At 36.4% G+C, this 26,256-nt stretch overlaps 1 protein-coding gene across 4 annotated transcripts in view; it reads left to right on the forward strand.

Annotated features, from left to right (window-relative positions):
- The first annotated feature begins 347 nt into the window (after positions 1–347).
- xirp2a (xin actin binding repeat containing 2a) overlaps positions 348–26,256 on the forward strand; it is a 38,641-nt gene continuing 12,732 nt past the window's right edge. Inside the window, exons 1-8 of one of the 4 annotated variants that reach the window (XM_079628220.1) lie at positions 348–762; positions 923–1,303; positions 14,209–14,305; positions 20,402–20,532; positions 22,076–22,213; positions 22,496–22,564; positions 22,762–22,828; positions 22,928–23,031. In XM_079628220.1, coding sequence (XP_079484346.1) covers positions 1,118–1,303; positions 14,209–14,305; positions 20,402–20,532; positions 22,076–22,213; positions 22,496–22,564; positions 22,762–22,828; positions 22,928–23,031 — 792 coding nt within the window. In that variant the 5' untranslated portion in view covers positions 348–762; positions 923–1,117. Of the gene's footprint in view, positions 763–922; positions 1,304–14,208; positions 14,306–16,562; positions 17,251–20,401; positions 20,533–22,075; positions 22,214–22,495; positions 22,565–22,761; positions 22,829–22,927; positions 23,032–26,256 lie in introns of those variants that run through there. The other 3 variants (XM_079628221.1, XM_079628223.1, XM_079628222.1) reach the window with 3 other exon arrangements.

Here is a 26,256-nt window from a genome sequence, read left to right on the forward strand (position 1 = left end):
TTTTCAATTTATTTATTGAAACTGAGATACAAGTCAAAATATTGTGTTATTGTAAACAGATACTAGAGCATAACTTGTATTTATCCTGAAATATTCCTAAACATGGAAGGATAGATCATGGAAATGAGGCAAATGGAGTTTGGTATAAATGTTCTTGTCACCATGTTTTCGCTTTTGTAGTTGTGGTTTAATATCTCATCATACGCAGACCAAATACTGCAGAAATACAATTAAAATATTATTTTTATAAGCTGCTTGACGAGAAGCACTTGTATAATATAAAGCTTGAATGATTACCAGCTAAAAATATTTTTTTATAATCTCAGAATTTTGGCTTTATAAGTCACAATTGTGAACTCTAATGTGTCAATCACAGTATACCTTATACACAGTATATCTTATTTTTTTTCAAAACCCATGTGGAAGGGGGGCAAAAGGTGGTCTGAGGCTGAAGATTATTGAAATGTTGTACAATAAAAAAAACTATTTCAAACTTTCTACTTCAAAATTCCATGCTCAATTCGACATGTTACTTGCCTTTTCTCTAATATTTTGTGAAATTTAGGAAATCCTACACCAAATGTCTTTTTTAAATAAATGGCTTTTTTTGGCAGGATACAGTCTCTGTGTGGGTTCTTTTTTTTTAGGAAATGTGTGTGCAGAGAGGAAAGGGTGTTGGTGTTAAAGCCGTGAGGAGGGCTGTGGTCAAGTTTCCATGATTTGTTCAGTGGTGATGTTTGTTTCCTGTTAGCAGGAGCGAGTGTGTGTGATTATGTTTTACTCAACTACAATGCGTTTGAAACCCTTAACTTTAGCATTCTGTGTGTGTGTGTGATTGTGTTTACTGGAAGGAAAATTCATAGCATGAGTTCACAGTGAGTTTTTTTTTCTTTTCTTTTCTTTCTTTTTCTCCTCCTTCAAGGCTGTCCTCGGTTTGTCCGTCTGGTTCGGCCTCCTAGACACCACAACCGTGCCACGCAGTCCTTCCTCCACATCCCTCTCTCGCTCTTTTCCTCTCTCTCTCTCTCTCGCCGTGTCTCTCTTCCTCCGTCCACTCTCTCAGTAGTGGTCCTCTTTGCTCTCGTGGGGGAGGCTGGAATATCTGGTTTCCTGGACAATGGAAACTCAATCAGGAAATGGACCCGAGGTGTTGAAAGAAGGAGAGTACGCTTCTTCATCTCCGCTCACCCTGCGGCCTGCTGACGCTAAAGAGGACCTGGAGGAGAACAGGCACATTGAGAAGTTTGACATCCCACTCAGCTGTCTGAAGCAAATGTTTGAGAAACCGCCGGTGCAACATGTGGTGAGTCTTAGAGCGAAAGAATGAGAGAATGAGAATGGAAAGACAAATGATGAGCTCTTGAGTCTATCTGTTGATGAAGAGAAAGAGTGTAAGCATTAGGATGTTGTGTTTATCATATCTCACTGGTGGCTGCAACTCATAGATGGATTAGGCATTCTAAAAAGAATCTGAAGATACTGACATTTGTTTAGGGTCTGTTTGCTTCCCCTCATGATTCTTTAGTATTTAAATGATCTGTTTTCGTACATTAGGCTATTTGTTGTTGTTTTGTTGACTTCCAACAGTCTCCTCTGTCTGTTAGCTCCTGTTAGAAAATGAAGTGCCTACATGCTAACAGTAACTGATAATGTATTGAAAGACATGGATAGCCAGTTAACTTTGGGATATTTGACGACAAACACACACTCTTTGAAGCACATTTACAGGTTAGAGAGCTAGACTACCATTAAAAGTTTGGGGTCAGTAAGGTTATTAATGCTATTTTTTGAAAGAAGTGCCTTACTCACCAGGGCTGCATTTATTTGAAGAAAAATAAATAAAAAATACAGTAAAAACAACAATATTGTGAAATATGATTATACATTAAAATAACCGTTTTCTGTTTTAATACACTATATGGCTGTTATACCTATTGAATGAAATCAGAATCTAAAATCCATTCCATTTATCAAAATTCATCTAAACCGCAATTACAGTTGCCTAAATAATGTTATGAGATTAATGTTCTAAATACAACATTTTCAGCCGTAATAAGTGAACCAGAGGGTGCTTCTTAATATTCAAAGACCCTGAGAGGCACCTAGAATCATTGATTCAACCGATTCGTTCAAACTGGCTGACTCATTCATGGAAGAAGCAAGTGTCCACTGACTTTATGAATGGGTCATTGAATCATTGACTGACCTGTTTCGTTAAAAAACGGTGAATCATTCAATAACGAACCGCTGTGCGTTGCTGGGAGACGTAGCTTCGTTTGGAACTATTTTCGTTGGCCAAATAGAGCAAAAACAGTCAAAATTTACAATGTTGTGTCTAAAAATTGTCAGTTCATATATTTTTTATCGAACGGTTGTATAAAATGAATGTCACATTTTGGAATCGTGAATCGAGAAAATAGCACTCTTGCTTGTGTAACTTGCTTAACTATGTTATAAACACAAAATGCAAGAACTCATACAATGGCAATTCATCTCTTGAATTTTTGGGGGCATTTTTATTATTTTGGTGACATTTTGACCTTGCACGACGCTATATTATGTCAATGCCAGACTAGCTTGCTTATTGTTAAGCTTAATGGAGGGCTATTGCCTAAGTTAGGCTTGCTGTATTGAGATGTTTAAATAGTGGTTTAATTTCACAACGGTGACTCACCAATGAAGGCAGGTCTGGGAGACGTGAATGCTGCTCTGCAAGGGATGTCGGAGAGTGGGAGGAGCTCGTTGGGTCTCGCAGAATTATTACGAATAAGTTGCCTGGCACACACTGGAAATTGATTGAGAATTGATGCCACAAGCCAAATTTAAACAAGATTAATATGCACATTCCGAACTTAAATGTTTGTAATTCAAGAATGCTTTGGAATATAGATGTAAGATTGGTCTTGTTTTAAAGAAGACATTTGGCAGATTTTTGTAGAACTGAAATAAATTAAGAAAGTTAAACAGAAAAAAGTTATAGAAGTTTGAGTTTATGAAAATGTAGTACAATGTTAAAAAAATTATTATTCATATTTTATATAAAATATATATTTTCAAAACCTGGAGGACTCTTAAAATGCAAAAAAATCAAAGCCAAAAATCTGAAAAAGTTGTGTTTCAAATTTTAGGTTGACATCTCAAAAAATAAGCTTTCAGTGAGATTTTGTTTGGGCGCAGTACCAAACTTTTTCACTAGTTGACATTACTGCCTATATAAGGGCGCCTCCATTTCCATATGTCGTTTGGGTGATCTGAACCATTATTTTTACAATTTTCATACAATTTATGAAGTAGACATCCTATTCAGAAGTAGTATTGGAAGTTTGGCAGATTTTGAAATGAATTTAGCCTCTAAGAAACACAAAAAGATCCCGTATGTGCATTATAGCTCGCTGGCACATCACAAATAGTGAATCTATAATTTTTTTCTTTATATTTAAAACATTTTCAGACCTTTTTTTCTAAAAGAATTGAATAGATGCTATCTTTTGAACTCTTGGCATGAAAACAAACTGAGGTTTTTACCATTCTCTCATGATTTTTCACTATTTCAAAATAAAGGTCTGAACACACCTTAGGAGTATGAAAATATTCTTGTTGCAAATTGATAAATTACAGCTCCTCTGTAATTTATTTTTAAAATCAGTCACCAAATATGTAAACTAGAGATTGTAAGCTTTCAAATGATATATAGTTTGTCAAGATTAGTGTAGGTTTAGTATAGGATATTACTGTTTTAAATATGTAATGGCCTATGCCAATATAAGGGGTTAATAGTTAGAGACAATGAATCGAAAGGAAATATAAAATGACCTGGATCCCATTCTTTCTAAGGACAAGTTTTGGTTTCACTTGCAATAAATCTGGGATTTTTTGTTTTTCATACTTCAAAGCATACTTATGGATTAGTCAGCTATGTTATCAAAACAACATTAATCTAATTTCTAGAACCTGATCACTGGCAGGATAACATACTCAAAAGACCAGCTTAGGCTGGCATGATTTCCCATGCTGGTCTGGTCTAGTTTGGAATATATCTGTTGACCAGCACAATTTAGCTGGTGAAACTGGTCAACCAGCATAATCTTTAAAGTGATACTGGGTAAACACCTACACACCCGTATCCAATGTTGGTGACCAGCATAAAATCTTACTGTATGTTGGTGTTTTCAGGAGGATAGCTATTTAAGTGGTTCCCAGGTGTGTGAGCTACTGAAAGTTACTTCATACTTCAAAGAACGGGTTTGGAAGTTTAGTGTTCATCAGTCACAGTTCAGTGAAGTGACACTGATGGGATGGCTGCGAATGAAAAATTAACGAGACAGGAATGAGAAATGAGTCAAATGAAAATGAAAATCGGAAGAGTAGACATGAAAGGAGTAAGAAAGATTAATAGAGACAGTAGATTAAGAAAGCAGATCAATTTAATGTTTCATAGTTTTCATACCTTGGCAAACTGCTCTGTGCTGGAAAGCTCTTGTTTTGCTGGCCTTTTACATAGGAACATTTAATCCCTTAAATTAAATTGTTGTGAGCTCACAGAGAGAGAGAGAGAGACAGTGAGAAAGGTCACAATCTGGAAAAACAGAAAATGTGCAACACACACACACACACACACACACACACACACACACACACACACACACACACACACACACTAGAGGCAGCTACTGCAATAAACTTGGGAAGCAGAGCAACTGTGCACTGAAATGTTTAAACACACACACACACACACACACACAAAATGTTATGCACTATGTTATTTAAAACTTATTTTGGGGGTTCTTTCCGCAACACTGGCTTTCGTATAAATAACCCTGTAATTTGCATGTGGGTAATGTGTGTGTGTGTGGGCAGAGTAAAACCAACAGAAGAAAGTGAGAGATATATAGAGATATATAAAGAGAGAGAGAATGAACTAATTAGTTTAGCATGGTTTGGTTTAACTCATACATGCAACTATAAACACACACACGCGCGCGCGCGCACACATGTACACACACACACACACACAAGAGAAACAAAAGCTGTGATTAAAAAGAATAGGTTGAATGCTATTGAAGTTGTAATGATGACCATCATGTTCTTAAGATACTGGTCAGTTATATTTCATCAGATGTTGATTGTTGTAAAGTCTTACTGTGTTTTATCTGCCTGACCAGGCCCACATGCAATATGCAACAGCAGAATTGCAAAGCCCATCATTCACAAAGTTCAACCCATCCCCTGCCCTTGCATGTTTATTTATAACAGTTTTTAAAATTGCTTACTCACAAATTTTTCAAACTATGACTGCTTTTCTATAAACTCTACACACAAACTAAAAGGAATAGTGACGTCAGTGAAGGAAGAGAAAGGACCAGGCCTAGACATTATGTTGTTTTGTTTTAGTTTATGCAGCAGTCGTCAATCATGTCCGTGAGGGGCTGTTGCTTTACTTTAGTTTTGTTGTTTTTGTGATTAAGATTGCAACTCTCTATATACTATGGAGCAGGTTGTTGACGAAAGTTTGATCACATTACGCCCATTCTGACCTCAGTACACTGGCTAACGATTAAATTTAGAATTGTTTTTAAAATTGTAATATTTGTTTTTAAATCACTACATAATCAAGCACCTTCATATCTCTCAGAAGTGATCTCCACCCACAAACCAAACAGATTCTTGAGATCTAGCAATCTTGGTCTCCTCTCCTGATCGAGCTTTTGCTGTTGCGGGTTCTACACTGAAAAAAATGCTTTTCTTAGTATTTGTGTCTTGTTGCCGACCTAATAGAGAAAAGATGCACTTCATCAGTGTGACAATTTCACTTATTCTCAATAATTATTCAGCGTAGCGTCAGTTCTGGCAGGTCACGTTAGTCAAGCTAACAAGCTAAAGTTTTTGTGCCCAAAAACCAAAACCAAAACCAAAGATTATATCAGCAGTTTTCTCTGCACTATGGTCTGGAACAGACACAATCTTATCACACTAACCATTTAAAGGATTAGTTCACTTTAAAAAAAACTTTTGCTGATAATTTACTCACCCCCATGTCATCCAAGATGTCCATGTCTTTCTTTCTTCAGTCGAAAATAAATTAAGGTTTTTGATGAAAACATTTCTCCATATAATGGACGTCAATGGGCACCAAACGGTTCAAGGTCCAAATGACAGTGTCAGTGCATCTTCAACGGGCTTTAAAAGATACCAGACGATAAATAAGGGTCTTATCTAGCGAAACGTTCCGTCTTTTCAAAAATAAATAAAAAAGTTTAAGTTTTATAAGCAGAGACGCTCGCCTTGCTCTGTTCTGTGATGTGCGTTCGTGACGTCACGTAATACGCAATTACGTTGAAAAGGTCACGCTTCTATGAAAAGTAAAAAATGTCTGTCCTGACGAAAATTTTCTTTTAGGCTTTTTAATATTGCAACACACAGGAACACGAAATGGGCATTTTAAACGATAAACTGACACAAAGACATTTGAATATGTGTATATGGTCCTCCTTCCACACATTTGTAAACACTGACTCGGTACGTCAAGCATGACCTTTTCAACGTAATCGCGTATTACGTGACGTCACGGCATCACAGAACAGAGCAAGGCGAGCGTTTGTGCTTTATTTTTGAAAAGACGGAACGTTTCGCTAGATAAGACCCTTATTCATCGTCTGGTGTCGTTTAAAGCCCGTTGAAGATGCACTGACACTGTCATTTGGACCTTGAACCGTTTGGTGCCCATTGACGTCCATTATATGGAGAAATGTTTTCATCAAAAACCTTAATTTCTTTTCGACTGAAGAAAGAAAGACATGGACATCTTGGATGACATTGGGGTGAGTAAATTATCAGCAAAAGTTTTTTTTAAAGTGAACTAATCCTTTAAGATGTATAGTATGCGAGATAGGATTGGCAGTGATTTTTCTACAATAAAAAGGTGATAACTTGGTATTACCTATCATGGTCACCATGGTTACCTATCATCGTCATTTAACAGCATCAATAACTGTAGTAACTATATGGTATTTTGATGGAAACCACTGTTTTTGTAAGGGTCTCCATGGTAGCTTGAACTTGAAAAAGAAGTAGGCTAATAGAATACTTGTGTCTTAAGTTGTATATTTCTTCATCTTGCTGGTGAAACACAGGCCGGGATGATTGGATGCTTGAGTCTTGATTCTGAAGGGGTTTTGGACAAGAGCAGAATGAGTGACTGTTGTTCCTGATTGAGTGGCTAATTGTTGCCTAGATAAACACAGGAAGAGGAGAGAGATTGCTAGAGATCCATCTATTGTTTCTGTCTGAAACATGACCTCTCCACCCCACCGGGGTTATTAATATTTCATGATCCCTTTGCGCGCGCACACACACACACACACACACACACACACACACACACACACACACACACACACACACACACACACACACACACACACACACACACACACACACACACACACACACACACACACACACACACACACTCTCTGTCTCTCTCATTCATTATTACTCAGTCAGGGTATACAGAGACACAGCCATGCTTAAAAAGGCTGTCAGAAGAGACTGAGAAACTTTCATTTCAGACATGAAATCCTTCTCCTGTTATTCATCAACCACTTTAGAACAGAAAGCAATACAAATCCTCACATCCTGTTTAAAGTCTAGTTGGATTTTGATTTAGGTTCATCCAAGGTTTAGATAACACTTTTAAACTCTTCAGCAGGCCGAGAGATGTTGTCGTGCATTCTTTCCAGTAGAGGTCACTAATAGAAAATGTAAGGCTATGTAAATGTAATGTGAACTGCTGCCTGCAGTACTATAATAATACTGCATTATTGTCATAATGAACTGATACCTAATCAATGTTTTCGCAGTATTCAGTAAAAAACTTCATAAATCTGCCTAAAATGTCAGCAAGGAAAAGAATGCTAATTGAAATAGTTATTTGGATATGTGGTCTCAATATAAACAAACATCTTCACAGTGCTTGAGTCTAATCTAATTTCACTGTTTGTTTCCTTTCAAGCAAATATGTACGTTCAGGATTCAAGGAATAGAGAGAAACAATTCACACACCCTGGTGAAAATACCAGAATAATCCATCATGTATTCCCATGATGGTCCAGTGTTGTGCTGGGAACAGTACATGAGTTGGTGGTCCATCATAGCCACAGGTATATGCTATTTAAAGGGGTGGTAAAATGCCCTTTTCACAAGATGTAAAATTAATCTCTGATGTCCCCAGAGTTTGTGTCTATGTGGTGCAGAAAAATATCTGTGGGGTATTTTGTGCTAAAACTTCACACACACACACACACACACACACACACACACACACACACACACACACACACACACACACACACACACACGTGTGTGTGTGAAGTTTTAGCACAAAATACCCCACAGATATTTTTATATAGCATGTTAAAGTTTGAGGGTTTGCAAAAACGCACCGTTTTGTGCCTGGCCCTTTAAATGCAAATGAGCTGCTGCAGAGGGCAGGGTTTCAAGAGGTCCTGTGTTAGCAGCTGCGATTACCTCACGCAGACACACACTAAAATGAGATGCACACAGAGTGACTTTCTATTGCATGTGAAAAGATGGATGCTAAAGTTTGAGCTGAATCATAAATGCACTCTGATAGGCTACAACAACTTTTCCTCTTCTCAACATGGACCTCCGGGAGTGGGGTTTATGTACATTTTAGGGTTGGTGATGTCACAGATGTTGTTTATGGTCAAACAGCAACATTACACACTAACTAAAGTTAGAAAAGTGAAATCATACTCAATGCTGAGAAAAGCACTATATAAATGAAACAAATTATGATATACTTTAAAGTCAAACAAGCACTCTAAAGTTCAGCTAATTGCATTTAATATAAATGTAAACTATAATACATTTTCATTTAATTGCAATTAACATGCAATTAAGTGCCCAAACACATTACATTCATTTTATACCCAAGTATGTTAAAATATATAATTTACATAATAAGTGCTCTTTTTAAAAGTAAGTGCACTTCCTTTTGACAAGGGTATAGCCACTCCAACATTAAGTGTTAACATGAGATTAATGTTATAAAACTGTTACTAACCTTATCTATGCAAAGTTGTCCTGTCACAGCTAATAAACTCTGTAACTTTCTAATGACATGTGCAATGATTCCAAGCAGGGGCTTAATAACAACAAGAAGAAAACCCCACCCAGAGGAATTAATTGGTAATTACAAGTTTTGAAACCCGACATTCCATTGTGTTTAGTTGTGAGACATAAACTCAAGCTACAGGCTAAAGCTAGCTGACAGTTAAGCACTGCCGCCACTGCTAAATATACCCTACAAACACAGTAACTTCACTGCTAAAAGTGTAGAAAGTATTAGGTGCTGTCATCCCACTCTTTTAAAGTCATCCCTGCGCTATGTGTAACGTAGAGCTCTGGCTAAAAGCAGCTCTGTGTGACTGTTTCTGGCTGCCTTTAGTGTTAAAAAGAAAAAGAAAAACAGACCTGTCGGTCAAGGCCTGGGGACAACAACTCAGATATTTACATGTTTAGCTGTTCACGCACTGTCACAGGATGTTCGGTATGTGCTCTTGTGTCATCTCATGTGCGCATGGTAATCATACCATGTCTTCACTTTATAACCTGTGGCCTTGTTCTGACTACAAAACACCTTCCATCATTCTTTCTTTCCTCCTGAGTGTGTGTATAAAAGCCTCTCAGTTTGTTTTAATAGTTGGTGGGAATACTATTGTTTGTGTTAGCAAAGAGAGAGAGAGAGAGGGAGAGAGGGAGAGAGGGAGCTGCCCTGCTTGTTTTTCTAACTCCAGGTCAGTGACTCATGTTTAAATATGTCCACTTATCACGGAGACAGCAGAGTAATGGGAGACTCTCAGTGGTGCTTACAAAAACAGGAAATCCCCTTACATACACAAACACACGTAGGTGACCAGATTTCAAAGTTTTAGTTCTGTGATTCAACATATTACAATTTCCAATGTAATCATCTCTGAATTAAAAAGGGTTGTATATAATATGAGCATGTGATGAACATGTATGTCATAATACTCAAACGTACATTTAGTCATCAGTGCAGACTGTAAGAATATTCTAGTTTTTAGCAATATTTTGAATCAGCTTTTATTTTAAAATTTGTTTTTTAGTCCAGCCTTTGTCATCATTAGCTTTTATAAATTTTACCATTTAGGTTTAAAAAAAAATTTAGTTTCTGGAACTCAATTTTCCAACAAATTTTTCATTTTGTTTAACTACATCTAATATGTAGCCTATATTTAATTTAATTTTATCAACTTTATTATTTTAGTTAACAAATGTGTTTTTAATAGTTTTAGATTTAGTTAATAATAATAATAATAAACCTGCTTGCAACTTTTTTTTATGTTTGTTCAATAAGCATTTTTTAATGTTCAATAAGCTCATATTATTTCCCTTTACAGGCTATTTTGAACAGACATGCCATCAAAAATGGGAACATCTAGTTACCCCCCCGAAAAAATTTTAATACCATGTCGTTGTCTACCATGACGGTAGTTCCATGGTATTCTCTGAAGTACTTTGGAATGCCATGTAAATACCATGGTGTATAATTTAGTACCATTGTATCAAAGTACCATATGACCATCTGATACTCAAGAACAAAATTAAAGTCCCCCTGTAGTCAATCATTTTGTCAATAACTCATCTTTGATCACCAAAATGATGTATTTTAAAGTTTTTTTCCTGTGAATTTTTTTTAATCATGCCTTAAAAATAGTTTGAATGTAAATCTACACCCTTACTTCATTAATATGCGGACACATGAATATGCAAATTAGCCCCTTCTCCACTCACGCCAGCTCAGAGATCCACTCGGTCAACTCGTCAATGTATTAGAATGGTAATGCCTTTTTATGTATCGCTACATAACGGTAATTAATATGATTAGTCTTTTGCTTGACTATGTTATGAAACTACTAATATGTTGCTAGTGTTACACAAACCATGTTCCCGTTCGCCATCTTATCTGCCATCAGTATCCTTAGAAACGCTTTGAACAACTTAGAACGTCAGTGGAGAAAGTCATACAGTACATCATAACATCATAATATAGGCCTACATCATATACATAATTCACCCACTATATTGCTAAATTAACCTGATTTTTCATATCAACAGAAAAATATACTGGAATAACCTGGCGTGTCTTGAGAGAGACCGCAGTTAATGATATGCTAAAGCCCGCCCGCATGTTGACCTGATTGGTTACAAGTTTGTGACCTAAGAAACACCAGCGATTTCAAACCGTGTTTTTGAGACTTTTTTTCTCTGCAGTTTTAAGGAGAAAATAATCAGCAATGGTGTTGACTTATGATTTTTCACATCATGGTTTGTCTTAAAGCATATTTTAAACACCACATAGACATATACTGTACTTTATCACAGGGGGTCTTTTAAGGACACACAATATTGGCAAGATTTGTACATGTAAATCCCTTTGGTTTTGGTAACCTGATTGAAACAAGGTTCACAAAAATACACATACTATTTGGGAAATAAATAACTAGAATCAGATAATAACTCATTCATGATCTGAGGTTTATTCAGGTGAATTAACTCTGAACTCTTGTAATCTTTATCCAGGTAAAATTGTAACTGCCTCAGATTCAACTTGATCTTTTTTTTCTTTTTTTAACTAGGGTGAGTTCAGGATGATTGGGACACATTTTGCCATTGAGAAAAGTTAAAAATTGTCCCAATCAACCTGAACTCCCCCTCCAGCCAACATATCTGTGCATTTGAAAACACAATCAGGGTGTTTGACAGCACTGCGGCGTTGATGACTACATGTCTGACTGTTTATTAGAATTAATTTACAGTAGTTAGCCTTTAATTTACTTGCAGTGTAACTGATAAAGTGAAACTCAGCCTTTCAGTGTGTGTAAATGAAACCACCTGTTCTCGGCTGGGCAGGGTGAACCTTGACCTCTTGGCTCAGTATTCGACAGACTCTGTGTGTGCGTCTTATGCCAGATGAGCTGAATAGTGGAATGGGACTCCACATGACACAATCAATGTGTGTGTGTGTGTGTGTGTGTGTGTGTGTGTGTGTGTGTGTGTGTGTGTGTGTGCATTAGCATGTGTGGGATAGTGTTGATTTTCCCTTCCTGATGTTTTTAACTACAGATGCTTGAGTGTTATGGAAGAGATGATGGTGCGAGATTTGATTTGCAAATTGTTTTGTGAAACTAAATAGACAGAGAGGGGTAAAGGGAAAGAGAGCGCTATAGCGAAAACAGTTCCATCCTGTTTTTAAAGTTTATAAACTGATGAGTGTAATATATGTATGATGTGATGTCTGTTTATATAGCCGATGTGTGTCATTTTTGTTAGGGTTAGTAGAAAAGTTCACCCCAAAATGAAAATCATGTATTCACCCTCACGTCATGTAAACTATGACTTTTTCTTCTGTGGAACACTGTGGATTTTCCATACAATTGACCCTTCGCAGGGAGCTTGATTGACAGGTGATCTGACCAATCATACTTCACCATCCGCCATTTTGTCCGACAAAGCAGTCAGGAGAGTTAGTAGATTAGAGGATTCGAAATTTGAGGATTTGAGTGTCCTGACGCCTTTCCGCGGATAAAACAACATTCCTTCTTATGTTCATTCATGTTTATTTGATGCTATAAATGAACCAGAAGGAAGAGATGACCGGTTCACGAGCAGCTTTAACTGAGGCTCTACAGCGATCTATCAGGCACATTAAAGAGCCACAAAATGGTATTTTTTGTTTAAATTTCTTTTCAAAAATGACCAAATTTGAAAGGTGAGATTTTGTTTAATATGTTTAATATCAAAAGTAACCTTGTCTGTCAGTGTGTTGTCAGTGTCCTCTCTGCTCCGCGATGTATTTTTCACTGCGTGAGAACATGGTGTGGCGTGAGAGCGGCGTAGCTTGTCGGACATAGCGACAGTAACTAAGGGGGGGGGGGGGGGGGGCGGGTCTTTGCGAACTGTGAAAGTCAATGGTTACCACAGCCATAAGGCACGATTTTCACTTTTAGTCAGCAGTCGTTGTTGAGATGACCTTAATGATCTAGCAGAGTTATTTCATTTCAAAAGATCAGAGAGATATTTACGAGCTAATCCGTTCATGGCTTTAAAAACAAAAAGCAGAATTTTAAAATCAATTCTGTAACAAACTGGCAGCCAGTGCAATGAACGTATTGGGGAAACATGATTACATTTGTGTAAATTGTGTCAAAGGTGGTGTAAATAACCTGCCAAAAACACATAAAAAGTTTTCTATTTTTAGTTTTAAAAAAAACGGTAGTGTAACCACACCCTGATATGTAGAGACAACTGTAACCATACTTGTTTGATTCCCCTTAAAAACGTTATCAAAATATTACCTGACAAAGTAACATTGACTCAGTTAGAACTCCTTACTGATGTTAAAGTTGGACACCTTTATTATACATGTTTGTTTAACTGTTTGGCATTAATATTCAAAAAGCAAACGCACAACCAGTGATGATCATTAGACACGCTGAGCTCTGTTTAATGCATGCTATGCAAATTTTGCAGCTTTGAACTGTTCAGATACTTGCAACAAAATAAATCAAATATTAAAATATTGTAAAATATTCTAGGAATCCATCACTCATCAATTAAAATGCTAAAGCTTAAACTCATCTGGAAACTTGCATTAATGTTGACTATTGCCTCAAACTCAGTGTGAAGTGTTGGTTTTTAGTTTCGAGCTGTGTGTTGTGGCAGAATACGTTTGCTTTTGATGTCTAGGGATCAAAATGATGTACAGACTGAAAATGTATTTATACGAGCTGTATAAATACATTTCTTTTTGTTTGTATGCAAATATGTTTCACAGTTGGCAGTTTATTTCAGTGTTCTCGGACCCCTTCCCTTATTCATGTTCCTCTTTCAAGGGCATTACTGCACTATTGACTTGGTGACAGCTTTCAAGCTTCAGGTGAACTTGCTTATTCAACACAAAACGGAGTCTTGTTGATATACTGTTAATGATAAATAGCCAAAACACACACACACACACACGCTTCATGTACAGTCTCTCTGTTTTGAACTTTTGTTCTATGTCTCACGGAACTGGTGAATGCAAATGAAACGCGGACTAGAACGTGTTCTCTAACCACACCTGCCTCTCTCTCTTTCTCTCTCTTTTCTCTCGCTCTCTAGGAAGTGAGTGCTTCACATTCGTCCAGTGGGAGAGTTGCAGACAAATATAGTGGTGTAAGGGAAAAAATGTCAAACCAGGATTCAAACTTTGGAGGCTGTGAGTATCTTTTGGCTTTTATATTACTGTAACTCAGTGTTTCTTTTTAAATTGAGCCCCAGAATTGTTTTATTCACCGAGTTTATGTTTGGCTCTATAAAGTCTGATTCAGGAAATTTTACACTGAGCCATTTGTGATCTCTTGTTTCTAATGTGATTTACATGTTCGTGACAGTTCAGGGTGTGTGTATGTGTGTGTGTGTATAAAAGTGACATGATTAAAGACTTCACACATTGCTGTCTAGCATGATGACAACTGTGATGACAGACTTCTGCTTTAGTGTTCATGGATGTGTGTGTGTGTGTATGTACTGTACATGTGTTTGGATTTCTGCTGCAATCTCATTTTGTTATTTTAAGTTTAATCAGACAAGACACAGGATAGTCTTAAAAGTACCGTACACATACTATACCCAAACTTTATTTTACAATGCTCGTATATGTATATCTTTTTTTAAATATGCAGTGAAAACAATATGCTAGTGGGAGGCCTGTGTAATTTAATCGGTTTGTTTGACAGGCGAGCTGATTTGTGTATGGTCAGTGTCTGCATGTGTCTCTCTTTTGTTATCCCTCTTTCATTCTTTAAATCGGGCTATCAGCTTGTCTTTTGAAATAGACAACCTTGTTTATGACAGGTCCATATCCACACATTCATATCTACACTGGGAATGATGATGATCATCCCTCAAGTGTGTTGCATTCTCTTGAGTGTTTGTATCTGGTGTCATATGACACACTTATCTGATGCATGGGTACAGGAGCAAAGGAGGAAATTCTGATTGTTATGATTATATCATTACAATATTTTCTCCTCTGTCTCAACTTTCTCTCTTTACATTAACCCCATTAACTATCGCCGGTAGCGGGAAGCTTGTCGCTCTTTTTTATTGTCTTTTTAAATTCCCCTATCACATATTTTATTAACCATCATAAATTAGGTATCATTTGAAAACGTGCACCCTCAGTATTCATCCAGTGAAAACCATTAAAAAAATTGGACATTGCGTTACCATGGAAACAGTACTTAAATTTAGTTAGTGGGCGGTGTCATGTTTCATATTACAAAATTGACTGCACTATTTTATAATCAAAACTTTTTCTAATCTGAGACTCAAGATTCTATTTTGTGACTGTTTTGTGATATTGTGACAAACATTTATTAATTTTTGACAGAAGAACGCATTCAAAATAAAATTCACTTGGTTAGACATACGGCTGGTTTTATAGGATTTTTAAAGTAGTTTTTAAAAATATTTATACATTTGCTTTATAGTACATTTAAACTTCTATAACTTTTTACACATTCACTTCAGCAATAATCTACTACTTTCATTTAAAAAGAGACCAACCTTAGGTCTGTATTCCAATTTTTATAAGATCATTTTTTTCTAACCATATAAAAAGCACAGCATCCATCTGGCAAAAAAATGCTATTTCATCTGAAGAATTATGGCTGTTAAAATCAAAGCGACATCAAATATTAAAGTAAACACAATAGATGCTCAGCTATCATTACTTAAAATGTTGTAAAATATATAATATTTAAATTTATATTTGTTATTTATTAATATATTATGTTAATATTTTTTTTTAAATATTGTACATTGTGTACAATACAATTATTTAAAATAATTGACTGGTTCCTCCATATGTTAGATTATACAGTTCTGTCCTGTCTGTAAATGATGAATTTTATACTGAAATAGTTGGGAGTGTTTTTTCCCCCCATTTCTGTCACTCAAGTCCTGGCTAATTTCTGACCCTGGCGCCAACACACACACACACACACACACTGCACGCACGCACGCACGCACACACACACACACACACACACACACACACACACACACACACACACACACACACACACACACACACACACACCACACGCACGCACGCACACACACACACACACACACATACACACACACACACACACACACACACACACACACACACACGTCAGGTCTTCCTGTAAATGCTTTATGTTAATCAGAGCTTTAAAGTAGATCTCACCTCCTATGATCCCCTTCAAAAAGAGAAAGTTCTCTATCATAGAAAATTGTGTTCATCATTATTTATTCACCCTCATGTTGTTCCAAACTTGTATGTTGTTTTTTCCACGGAACACAAAAGGAACATTTTCGAAGAATTTTCCATACAACGTTCCTAGTTTCCATGTCTGTTAGGCTCCACAAACATAACAGGCACCATAGAGGTAGTCCATATGACTTCTACAGTCTTCTAACGTCTGAAATTTGAATCATAATTCACTGATTATCTTCCTCTCGATTGTCCAGTCACAGTGTTTCTTTAGTTTATTGAGATTATCTGTGAATTTTTAGAGAATGTTCCTCACACAAATCAATATTATGGCTTCAGAAGGCTTGGGATATAACAGATGTGTTTTATGGACTGCTTTAATGATACATGACGTGTGTGTGAGCTTAGCAGTGGTCCCTATGAGCTGTTATTGTATGAAAAAGATCTGCTTGGACATTTTACAAAAGTGAAATAGAGTGAAAGTTTTCACTGAATCTTACATTTAAAGAGATGAAATGGGATGCTAGTGCATTTTCAAAGCCAAGGATGAATGTCCCTAAAATCTCTCAGACAGTAGGGTGCCTCTCCCCCTCAGTGTGTCTGTCTGTCGCTCTGTGACTTCAGGTTAAGGGCATGTTGAGTAGCTTATCTAAAAAAAGGCCTAGCAGACTGGCAATCTTTTAAAGAGGAGGAGGGTCTCTGAAATACAACCAGCTGTCTCTGCCCTCCATCACTCTGAGGTGAACCGGACAGTAGACTGGAGCTGGTCTCCAAACACGCACGCTCACACACTTTCACACACGGACGCTGGGTGTCTAGGGGTCTCCAGGTGGGATCTGGTGTCCAGGTGACACTATAGTAACGTTGAGGAACCGAGAGGAAACGTCAGACCTCTGAAGGTGAGTGTGGTTTAACAGAAGTGGTTTCTGCTGTACTGTAGATGTCTGGCGTTCATTTGGAAGATGCATGGCTTCCAATTAAACCAATTTTGACAATGAATTATAGTAATCAGTGCTACTCAATAATTCATAATTTAACAATAATTTCATTTTTAAATGGTACATTGTGCTATATATTTTCTAGGTTGAGTGCATGATGCCAGTGGCGCGTGTGTTTCGAGAGCGCTCATTAAGAATGCATGTAGAGGACACATGGCTTATTGTCACATCATAATGGAGTTGACCAAAATTAATATTGATGAGTATTATTTATATGAACAGAAAGGGTTCTTTTGTTATAAACCAAACAATATCAGATTTTCCAATACCCGGTCACTGGCCTTTTAGGAAGACAAGATCTCAGAGTTTGGGATTTTAGCAATTCAAAACTCGTCATGCTTTTCATTTCACAACAGTAACAGTTTAATGCATTTAAAGAAACTGATGACTGGTTTATAGAATTAAAAGTTATATGAACAATTGTACGGACAATGTGAAGACAAATGTAAAATGAGATGAGCGAAACATGTTAACTGTATACAGTAAATGATCTTTATCCCATTGAGCATTGTGTTTGCTGTAAGGCAGCGAGTCTCGTATATGTCGGCTCACTCCATGAGTGTCTCAGAATAGAGTCCCAAAGACTGGACTTTCTGAATTTAGCCTGTAAGCTACTGCTGCATTCCATAGACTAGAGTCCAGAATATCACAGGCCTACTGACATGATGCTAACACATTCGTGTATTGATATGCAGTTTAATCATACATTTAGTAGACGTCTACTGTATCACATTAATAGATTGCTAATTCTGAACCAAAACCAAAGCAGTCATTTATCTAAATATTTAAAAAGCAGTCAATCTACACTAATGCCTATTTCTCTTGGTCATATGTGACAGAAAACGGCACTTATGGAGTAGAAAAATTAATGACAGATTAGTGACAGATATAAAGATTTCCTTGGCTTTGCATTTTAGGAAGTCACTCTTCCTGGGGCGCCTCTCTCTCTCTCTCTCTCTCTGAAATATGAAACTAGCGGTCCTTGGTTTAAAATAAGTCTTCTTTAATTGCTCTCAGTACTGTGGTTACTTCACGTCATGGTAAAGCGCAACAGTCCAGAATGCCGCCAACCCCTGCGGTTCTGGACACTTGGAGGTTTTCTGGAATGTTGAGCCTTGCATCGTCCATCTTCCCCACTGATGCCTTTCTCTTACCATAATGACAAACGAGTGCGTGATCCCTCGGTCTTCACATCCCATCATCTCTGTGTTTGAAAAGTGTCAGATACCCTCAGGTGTAGAGTTTCTGTTCAACAGCTACTGCTTATTCTGGATCTGAATCATCTCTCTCCCTCTGCTGGCTATAGCTTTACACTGGCATGCTCTGAATAACTGCTCTGCTAAAATTAACAGTTCAGGGAACATGTCTTGGTCACATGGTGATACGGTCATACTTTACTGATGCAAGAAAAGCAGTGTGGTTGTATGACACAGTACAAAGATCTGGCTTGAAAGACTCCGCAAATAGCACTGCAGTGCATCTTCCGGTGGCTCTTATTTTTAACAGTGATGGACTGAATTCAAATATTCAATCAATGAAGAATTTAAAATGTGCTAACTATTCAAAAAAATGGTTTTGTGGGGTTTTATATAAAACCCTAGGGTTCTTGACTCAACTTTAAAGAATCCTTTATGCCAAAAAAGGTTCTATATAAGGAGAAATGTCTTAAATGATTGCATAATACTTTTATTTTTAACAGGTTATTTCAATTGTTTATATAGTGATAAAGTATTTTTACGAGCTGTTTAATTTAATTTAATGAAAAGAAAACATTAATTAAAACTAAATCGCTAAATGGAAACATCTTAAAGGTTGTATATACTAGTAAGAAGTGACAACCCTTTAAGATTCTATATCACTGTAAAAAAAAATATATTTTCATGATTTCTTGTCACAACTTTTATCTTTTGTCAAATCAACTTAGATAATTAATGTGGTTCAGATAACATAATATTTTAAGTTTCTATTTATTAAACCAAACTCCTTTGTTTTATTAACTCAAATTTGTATGTTCAATGACCTAAAAACTTTACAGCAACCAGCTAACTTACTTTTTTTAAGTTAAACCAACAATCATTTTTTGCAGTGAGAACTTTTTTGTTTCAAGAGTAGTGTAGTACGTGTCTGTCTAGAATGTTATGACATTTCATTCATAATTCATCATGACATACAGCTTTGTGTTCATTTTTCGTTTTTACATATTGTTATGCGATTTCTTGAACGTATGATTTAAAAAAAATTTAAGCTATTTTACAGATATTTCATATGAAAGGACTTTGAATGGATGCATGCTATGAGATAATTAGAACAACAACAAAAAAAATCATGAGAATTTTAATGCAACCTTGTATATCAACCACCGATATTAAAATTCTGGCTGATACTGACAACAAGCCAATAATTATTTTCATGTCAGGGCTGATAACCCAATATTAAAATTATACACCATGATGATAAAAATTAGAAAAGCAAAACAAGCAAATAAAATAAAATAAATAAATGCTTCAAGAACAAGTGAACATACCATTTTAATTTTTGCTAAATATTATATTAATAGTGTCATTCAATTCTCTGTTATAAAAAATATTTAAAATGAGTGTGAGTGTGACAGATGAATACCCATTTGTGACAGACACCAGTAATTAAAAAAAGAAACTCTAATATATGTGTAAATGACCTTATGTGTAACCCTTACCAGAGCTGGAGGTGGTGATGGCTTGGGGATCAAACTTTGAAAACAGTGATTGATGTGAACGCCGTGCATGCTTTATGACATCATTCCTCATCTTGTCACTTGAGCCATCTATAGACCGAGAGACAGAGAAAGAATCAGCATGCTGTCACAATACATCCCTGTTGTCAGTTTGACTTTGTCTGGCTAAATTTACTCTTAGAATATGACAGATGAAGTGATCTCTACTCTAACATTAGTTTCCCTGAACCAATCATGAGCCCTGAAGTCAGGGTAAAGAAATGCATCTATTTATGTAACAGGTTCAGGTTTAATAGCGAATGATGCACACGCTGCAACCTGGACGTTTCTGTGTTTCAGCTGCAGGCGGTGCAGGCGTCTCACCATCAGGAGAAACACACGCTGACAGTGAGACTGAGACCTTGCCTCTCAAGCAGAGACTGGCCCTATACCAAGCTGCCGCTACCAAGGAGGAGAGAAGCCCATCTGTGGTATTTACCAGCATGAACACACAAACACGCGTGAACATATGCTACCCCACAGACTCATTTCATATTACCTGTAGGATTTCTTATTTCCTGTCTAAGGCCTTCCACTTGATTATAAATACTTAAATACTTCACGACTGCTAAAAAAGTATGTTCTATATAATGTGTGTATGAATATAATTTGGATGTTGACATTTATATTTACATGTCCTCTCCTCTGTGTAAATCTGTGTTGTTGTACTAACCACCTCCTGTACAACCATGGAAAATCATTTAATCGGTTGCTTATTTTCTATAGATCTGTATAAAAAAAAGATATAGCCTATACTACTATAGTTTTTTAAAATATATATTTGTATTAGATTCTATTTTCTGTTTTCATTTTAATTTCAGTTAAAGTTTTAGTAAATGTATTGTTTTGTGTCATTTTTATAATAATAATAAAAATGTTTGATTATGTATGTAGTTTTTTTATTACTTTTTTAAAAGTTTTATTTTATTTCGTTTTTGTTAGTTTTGTACTTTAATTTAAACTATTAAAAATGAGAAATGTTGCCTTTTTCAATTAGATGAAATAAAACATAAAAGTTTAAAGTTTTTTATATTTTACTTTCAGTTAATTTTTTTGTTTAGTTTTAGTTAATAATAAAAATCCTGCAGTAATGGTGTCAATTTTTAGTCCAGTCTGGAAGGTTCTGGAAGGTCCACCCATTGTGAAATCCCAGTGGTTGAAAATCCAGCCCTCCAAATATGTTCTGATTGTTTGCAATTGCGCTGCATTCCGTGACATTTTAACTAACAGCGTGGAGAGAAACATTTCTTGTCGCTGGTTATGCTGGTTAGCAAAGACTATTGTTTTTATAGTTTGTACAATATAACAAATAATTGAATAATAAATAATTAACAATAATGAATAATGATATGACGACTTATGATAATGTGTGTTTAGGTTCTAAGCAGAGGTGTGAAGTCCAGGTTCAGAAAGTAAAAGTCCTCCTCAGTATTTTGTTCCGATCACCTGGATTTGCTAATTAGCGCAGTTTTTCAGCCAGGAGAACTAATGAGTGAAATCAGTTCATGGGTGGAATAAACATTTGGCAGGACTTTTACTTTCTGACCCCTGGACTTTACAAGTAAAAAGAAAAGAGGTTCTAAGAAAAGAGGAGTTTCAACCTTTATAGTGCCCCCTATAGGAGAATGTTTGTCCTGATTTTGCCCAGTAAGACACGTTATTTTGTTAATCCTGGAACAACATTCAGAAAATTGTATCATAACCATATCCCTACCTAACTCTACCCATAAGTAATCCCTAAAATCAGAGGGGAATGATAGCTGAATAACTTATGTAGAAGCACCTAACATTAAACTTGTCCCTCAAAATCTGATTGGTTAATTAGAATGTTGTTCGAGGTTCAACAAAGATGTTGCACTTGGTGAAATAAGGTTCTGCGAGGAGAATCATGTCTCAGATCTTTTCTATGTATATACAGTATGTAAATAATATGTATATTTATGAGCGTCTGAGGATTTTATTCTGTGTTATAAGGTCATGGACAGCTCTGAACCGTGCTCTCTGCCAGGCGGACTGGCCAGCGTGAAGAAACAGTTTGAAAGCCATGAGCTCAGTTCCTCTTCTGCATCCCAAAGCACTGTTATACAACAACACCACTACCAGCAGAGACAGGTACAGCAGACGAACACACAAGGCATCCACAACACTCACTCAAATCCACAAAAACACATTCATAGTCTAAAACAAGACTTGATGGAAGAGAACAGTTTGCAATGCTATCCCCTATTTGGCAGTTAACAGTTGTGCATGCAGTAAACACCTGATTTAGATTGATTCCACAATGTTTAATTCTCATATCACAAGGCATTGAGCAGTGCTATGCTTTTAGTCAAACTAACAGCAGTGAGTTGCTGTGTATGTTTGTATTACAACAAATGTTCTCTGTCTTAATAGCAGGTGGTGAGCTCATCAGAGGTGACGGTACGAAGCAGTGTTAAAGAAAGTAGTACCTCAAATGCTCAGGTACTGTATATCATATCCACATAAGACAAGATACCATTTTTATAATACTGCAGGTGCAATATAAATTAATATTCTGTCATCATTTATTGACCCTTGTGTTGTTCCAAACCTAATATAGTTAGTAGAAAACCTATATTTTGTGGTGCATTCATTTGAGAAGGTCTTATGAAGTGTGCTGCTCACTGTTTTCATGTTAGGTTTCCCTGGACCAGAATGTTCATCAGAGTGTGGCCTCAAGTTTCGGGGATCATTATGATGAGAAAGGTAGTGCGAGTGCAGAATTATTTGTTTTAAATAATAAACTGTGAGACAATGGGGAATTACCTCATGACTAATTATTTTTTCACGTTTACTCTGTTAAAGTGATGGTAATTGGAGGAGAAAATTTGCCAACGGTTTCTACCCAAGTCCTGAAACAGCAGCATGAAAAAAGTATTGAGGAGGCCACTCCACCCAAACATATCAAGGTAAAAAATAAAGTATACTATTGGACAGTTAAATGTTTTACTTTCAATAGATTAAAAGATCATTACGACTGTTTCAAACTGCATGCGCAAGCAGAGTGTTTGTCAGTGTTTGTCCCCTCGACTTGGGACCGCAAATACAGTCCATTCTGTCACGTTTTTCAGGTGTTCTCCTCCGACCACTGTCGGTCACATGCTTTGATTTATGATGGGCAGCCGCAGCATAGTACGGTACAACGGGGCTAAAGGCACACCTTAGGGGAAAAAATTGGCTTTTTACTATTCCCATAGTGTATGATTTCAGAAAAAAATATATATGTTTGTATTGAACATTTATGGATCAACAGATTTTGTGTGAAAATAAGTCATAAGTGGTTTATTTTGTTTTAAAAATGTATGAGGTGGTAAGGTGGGCCTTTTACCCCAAATACGGGGTAAAAGGCACACCGTATTTATACAAATACTTTAGCTAAAATAATAATGTCTAGTTAATACTTGTTCAAAACAATCACTTTAGCAAAGATTGCACTATTTTCTGTCTATTTTGATAAATACAAATATTTTTTGTTCAATAATATAGTCATTAAAATGTTAATATAAAAATATATTTTAAAAATACATAAAATTATTTTAAAAAGTCAAGATTCTGAAAGCATTGAATGATATCCCATAATAAATTAATTTAGATTTACAGTATTAACATTAAATCATATTTTATTAAATTATATGATTAATATAACATTTTTGAATATGATGGTTTCATTATAAACATTGAGATTATCTAAGGAGAACTTAATATATGATATTTACCATCTGAATCTAACCATGTCATGTCAACAAAGTCAGCCAGAAATGTATTATCATGTTAATTATTGTTTTAATTATTGTAATTATTGTTAATTATTGTTAATCATGTTGTGATGCAGAGTCAGAGTCGTGCGGATCCATTTGCAGATACTTTATTAACAGAAAGCAGGCAGAGAATGCAGTAGTATTAACTAGAGAACTGAGGAGATCCAAACTCATAAACGATACCAGGCAGGGGTCGGGGCAGGCAGCAGACGATAACACGGAGACCAGAATAGCGGGCAGAAAACAGGAAACCAGGAAAGTCAATAAAATGTAAACGCTCAGAGATGTAGGCCGTAGCTGGTACAAGACTTCGCACCGAGCACTGAGAGAAGGCAGTTTAAATAGAGAGGAGAAGTAGTTGCACCTGTGCAAGTGATTAGGAGTGAGAATAGGACTGATGGGAAAAGTAGTTCAGTATTCAGGTGAAGATGTTCTTTGATGACCAGAGAGAGACATTGATGAGTGATCTATGACACATGTTAATTAACTTTTATCCCAAATACCATACTTTTACGCATTCTTCTGTTATTGAAAAACTGTTGCTTTAATTAGCATGAAAATCATTAACAAATCGTCTCGAAATATATCTATTCAATCATTTTATTGATTAGTGATTCTCGTTCACTTAAAGCAACACCAAAGATTATTTTGTACCTTAAAATAATGTTTCCAAAATCGTTTCAGTGGTTCATCAATCTGCATTCGCTTTGCGGTCCTCTATCGGCTATAACCGCACAATGCAAGTTTGCCAGGTCGGTAACCGGATCTGTAGTTCAAATGAGACATAAGAAACTACAAATTTGACTTGCTTTACGGCAAGCGTTACAATAGCAGGTGGAGCAAGGCTCTGGGTGGAGCATACTCGGCAGGTACATATAAATGGAAGATATCTTGCAGCCAGGTAGCTTTTGAATTGTCATCATGACAGAGTCTACAAATAAAAGGAAGGGTATGATGTCGGAGGAGGCGAAGAAAAGAAGAAGGGAGCATGATAGAGAAAGAGCTCGGCTAGAGTGAACATTTGGACCGGCTTACACTCGTTGGTGAGAGCTGAAGGAGGCTACAAGATGCAAGACTCAAAAAGCAAGAAGTAGCAACATAGTAAGCTAATGGGGTAGTAAGGAGATTTTGGCAACTATTCCAATAATAATAGCAATGCAGCCACTAAAACGGTGTCACATGTCTCTGCTACTTTTTTCTGTGAAGATTTTCACAGACTATGCAAATGGCTATTTCATGATAAACTGTTAGGCAATAAGTTTTTATTTTGCATCCTTGTGTAAACCTATCTTGCTATTGCTAGACCGTTTAAAATTTACCGTTTCACACAATAGCAAAAAAATAGCAAGCAATGTCATTATTTTGTTTTTCTTCGTTTCTGATGTCGCAATACATCATACTTTCATAAAATCATGCAACATACTCTACCTTGTCTGTGGACATCGTTATTTCCAAAGCCGGTGCTGGATAAACAAATAACGTGTGTGCGACGGTAGGCTGCGGTAGACTAAATTATTTACGACAGCGGTAATGAACAAATCTGCTTCCAACCTGTAGGGGGACCGACAAGGAAAAGTGCTTTGGTGTCGCTTTAAATCTACATAAAAAAAACACATAAAATATTAGATCAAAGTAACGCAGAATCAACTTTACATTGCTGCCCGTCACGTCAAGGATCAGCCAAAAATCCACGTGCATCGTGAAAAGCAGATGTTTGAGGAAAATAAAAATCAGAGCCTTTTACCCCGTGGAGACTTTAGCCCCGTTGTACCTTGCGGTGATGTGACCGTGTTCCCCTCCTACTATCCAACACACATATGTATATAACATTCTGTATACTGCATATAGTTTACATGATAAAAGTAATCTTAAAAGTTAAGATATACATCTAGTTTTAATTAATTAAACAGGCCTTTGAAGTTTGGGGAAAATCTCCTGGCAATGTCTGTAATATCGTGTTTTCGTATTTATATATTTTTAGTTTTTTTCACAGAGCTGAATGTGAAATGGTGAATGGTGATTGTGAAACACAGAACATCTCATTTATTTTATGGAGAAATTTGTTATTTTTCATGTTAACGTACAGTTTGTTTTTTGAAGAACAAGAACAATGCACAGTGGCTTTAATTCAGCGTAAGCAGCACAGCAAAAGTGAACTCGCTGCTGAAAGATCACAACACTGCTGCGTATGCTCTGCTCACGCGTTCAGTGTGAAACAGACCTTACTTAAAATACACTGTATGGGTGTTTCTTTAATTTCAGGCACTTTTTTGTCACATGTCTTTTACATAGAGTATATATGTTATTGGTTTATCCATGTCTGAGATCCAAACACAACTATTAAATGAAGAAAACGAATTGTTTCCATTTACAATT

Source organism: Phoxinus phoxinus (assembly GCF_949152265.1).
Source record: "Phoxinus phoxinus genome assembly, chromosome: 11".
Classification (NCBI taxonomy): Eukaryota; Metazoa; Chordata; class Actinopteri; order Cypriniformes; family Leuciscidae; genus Phoxinus; species Phoxinus phoxinus.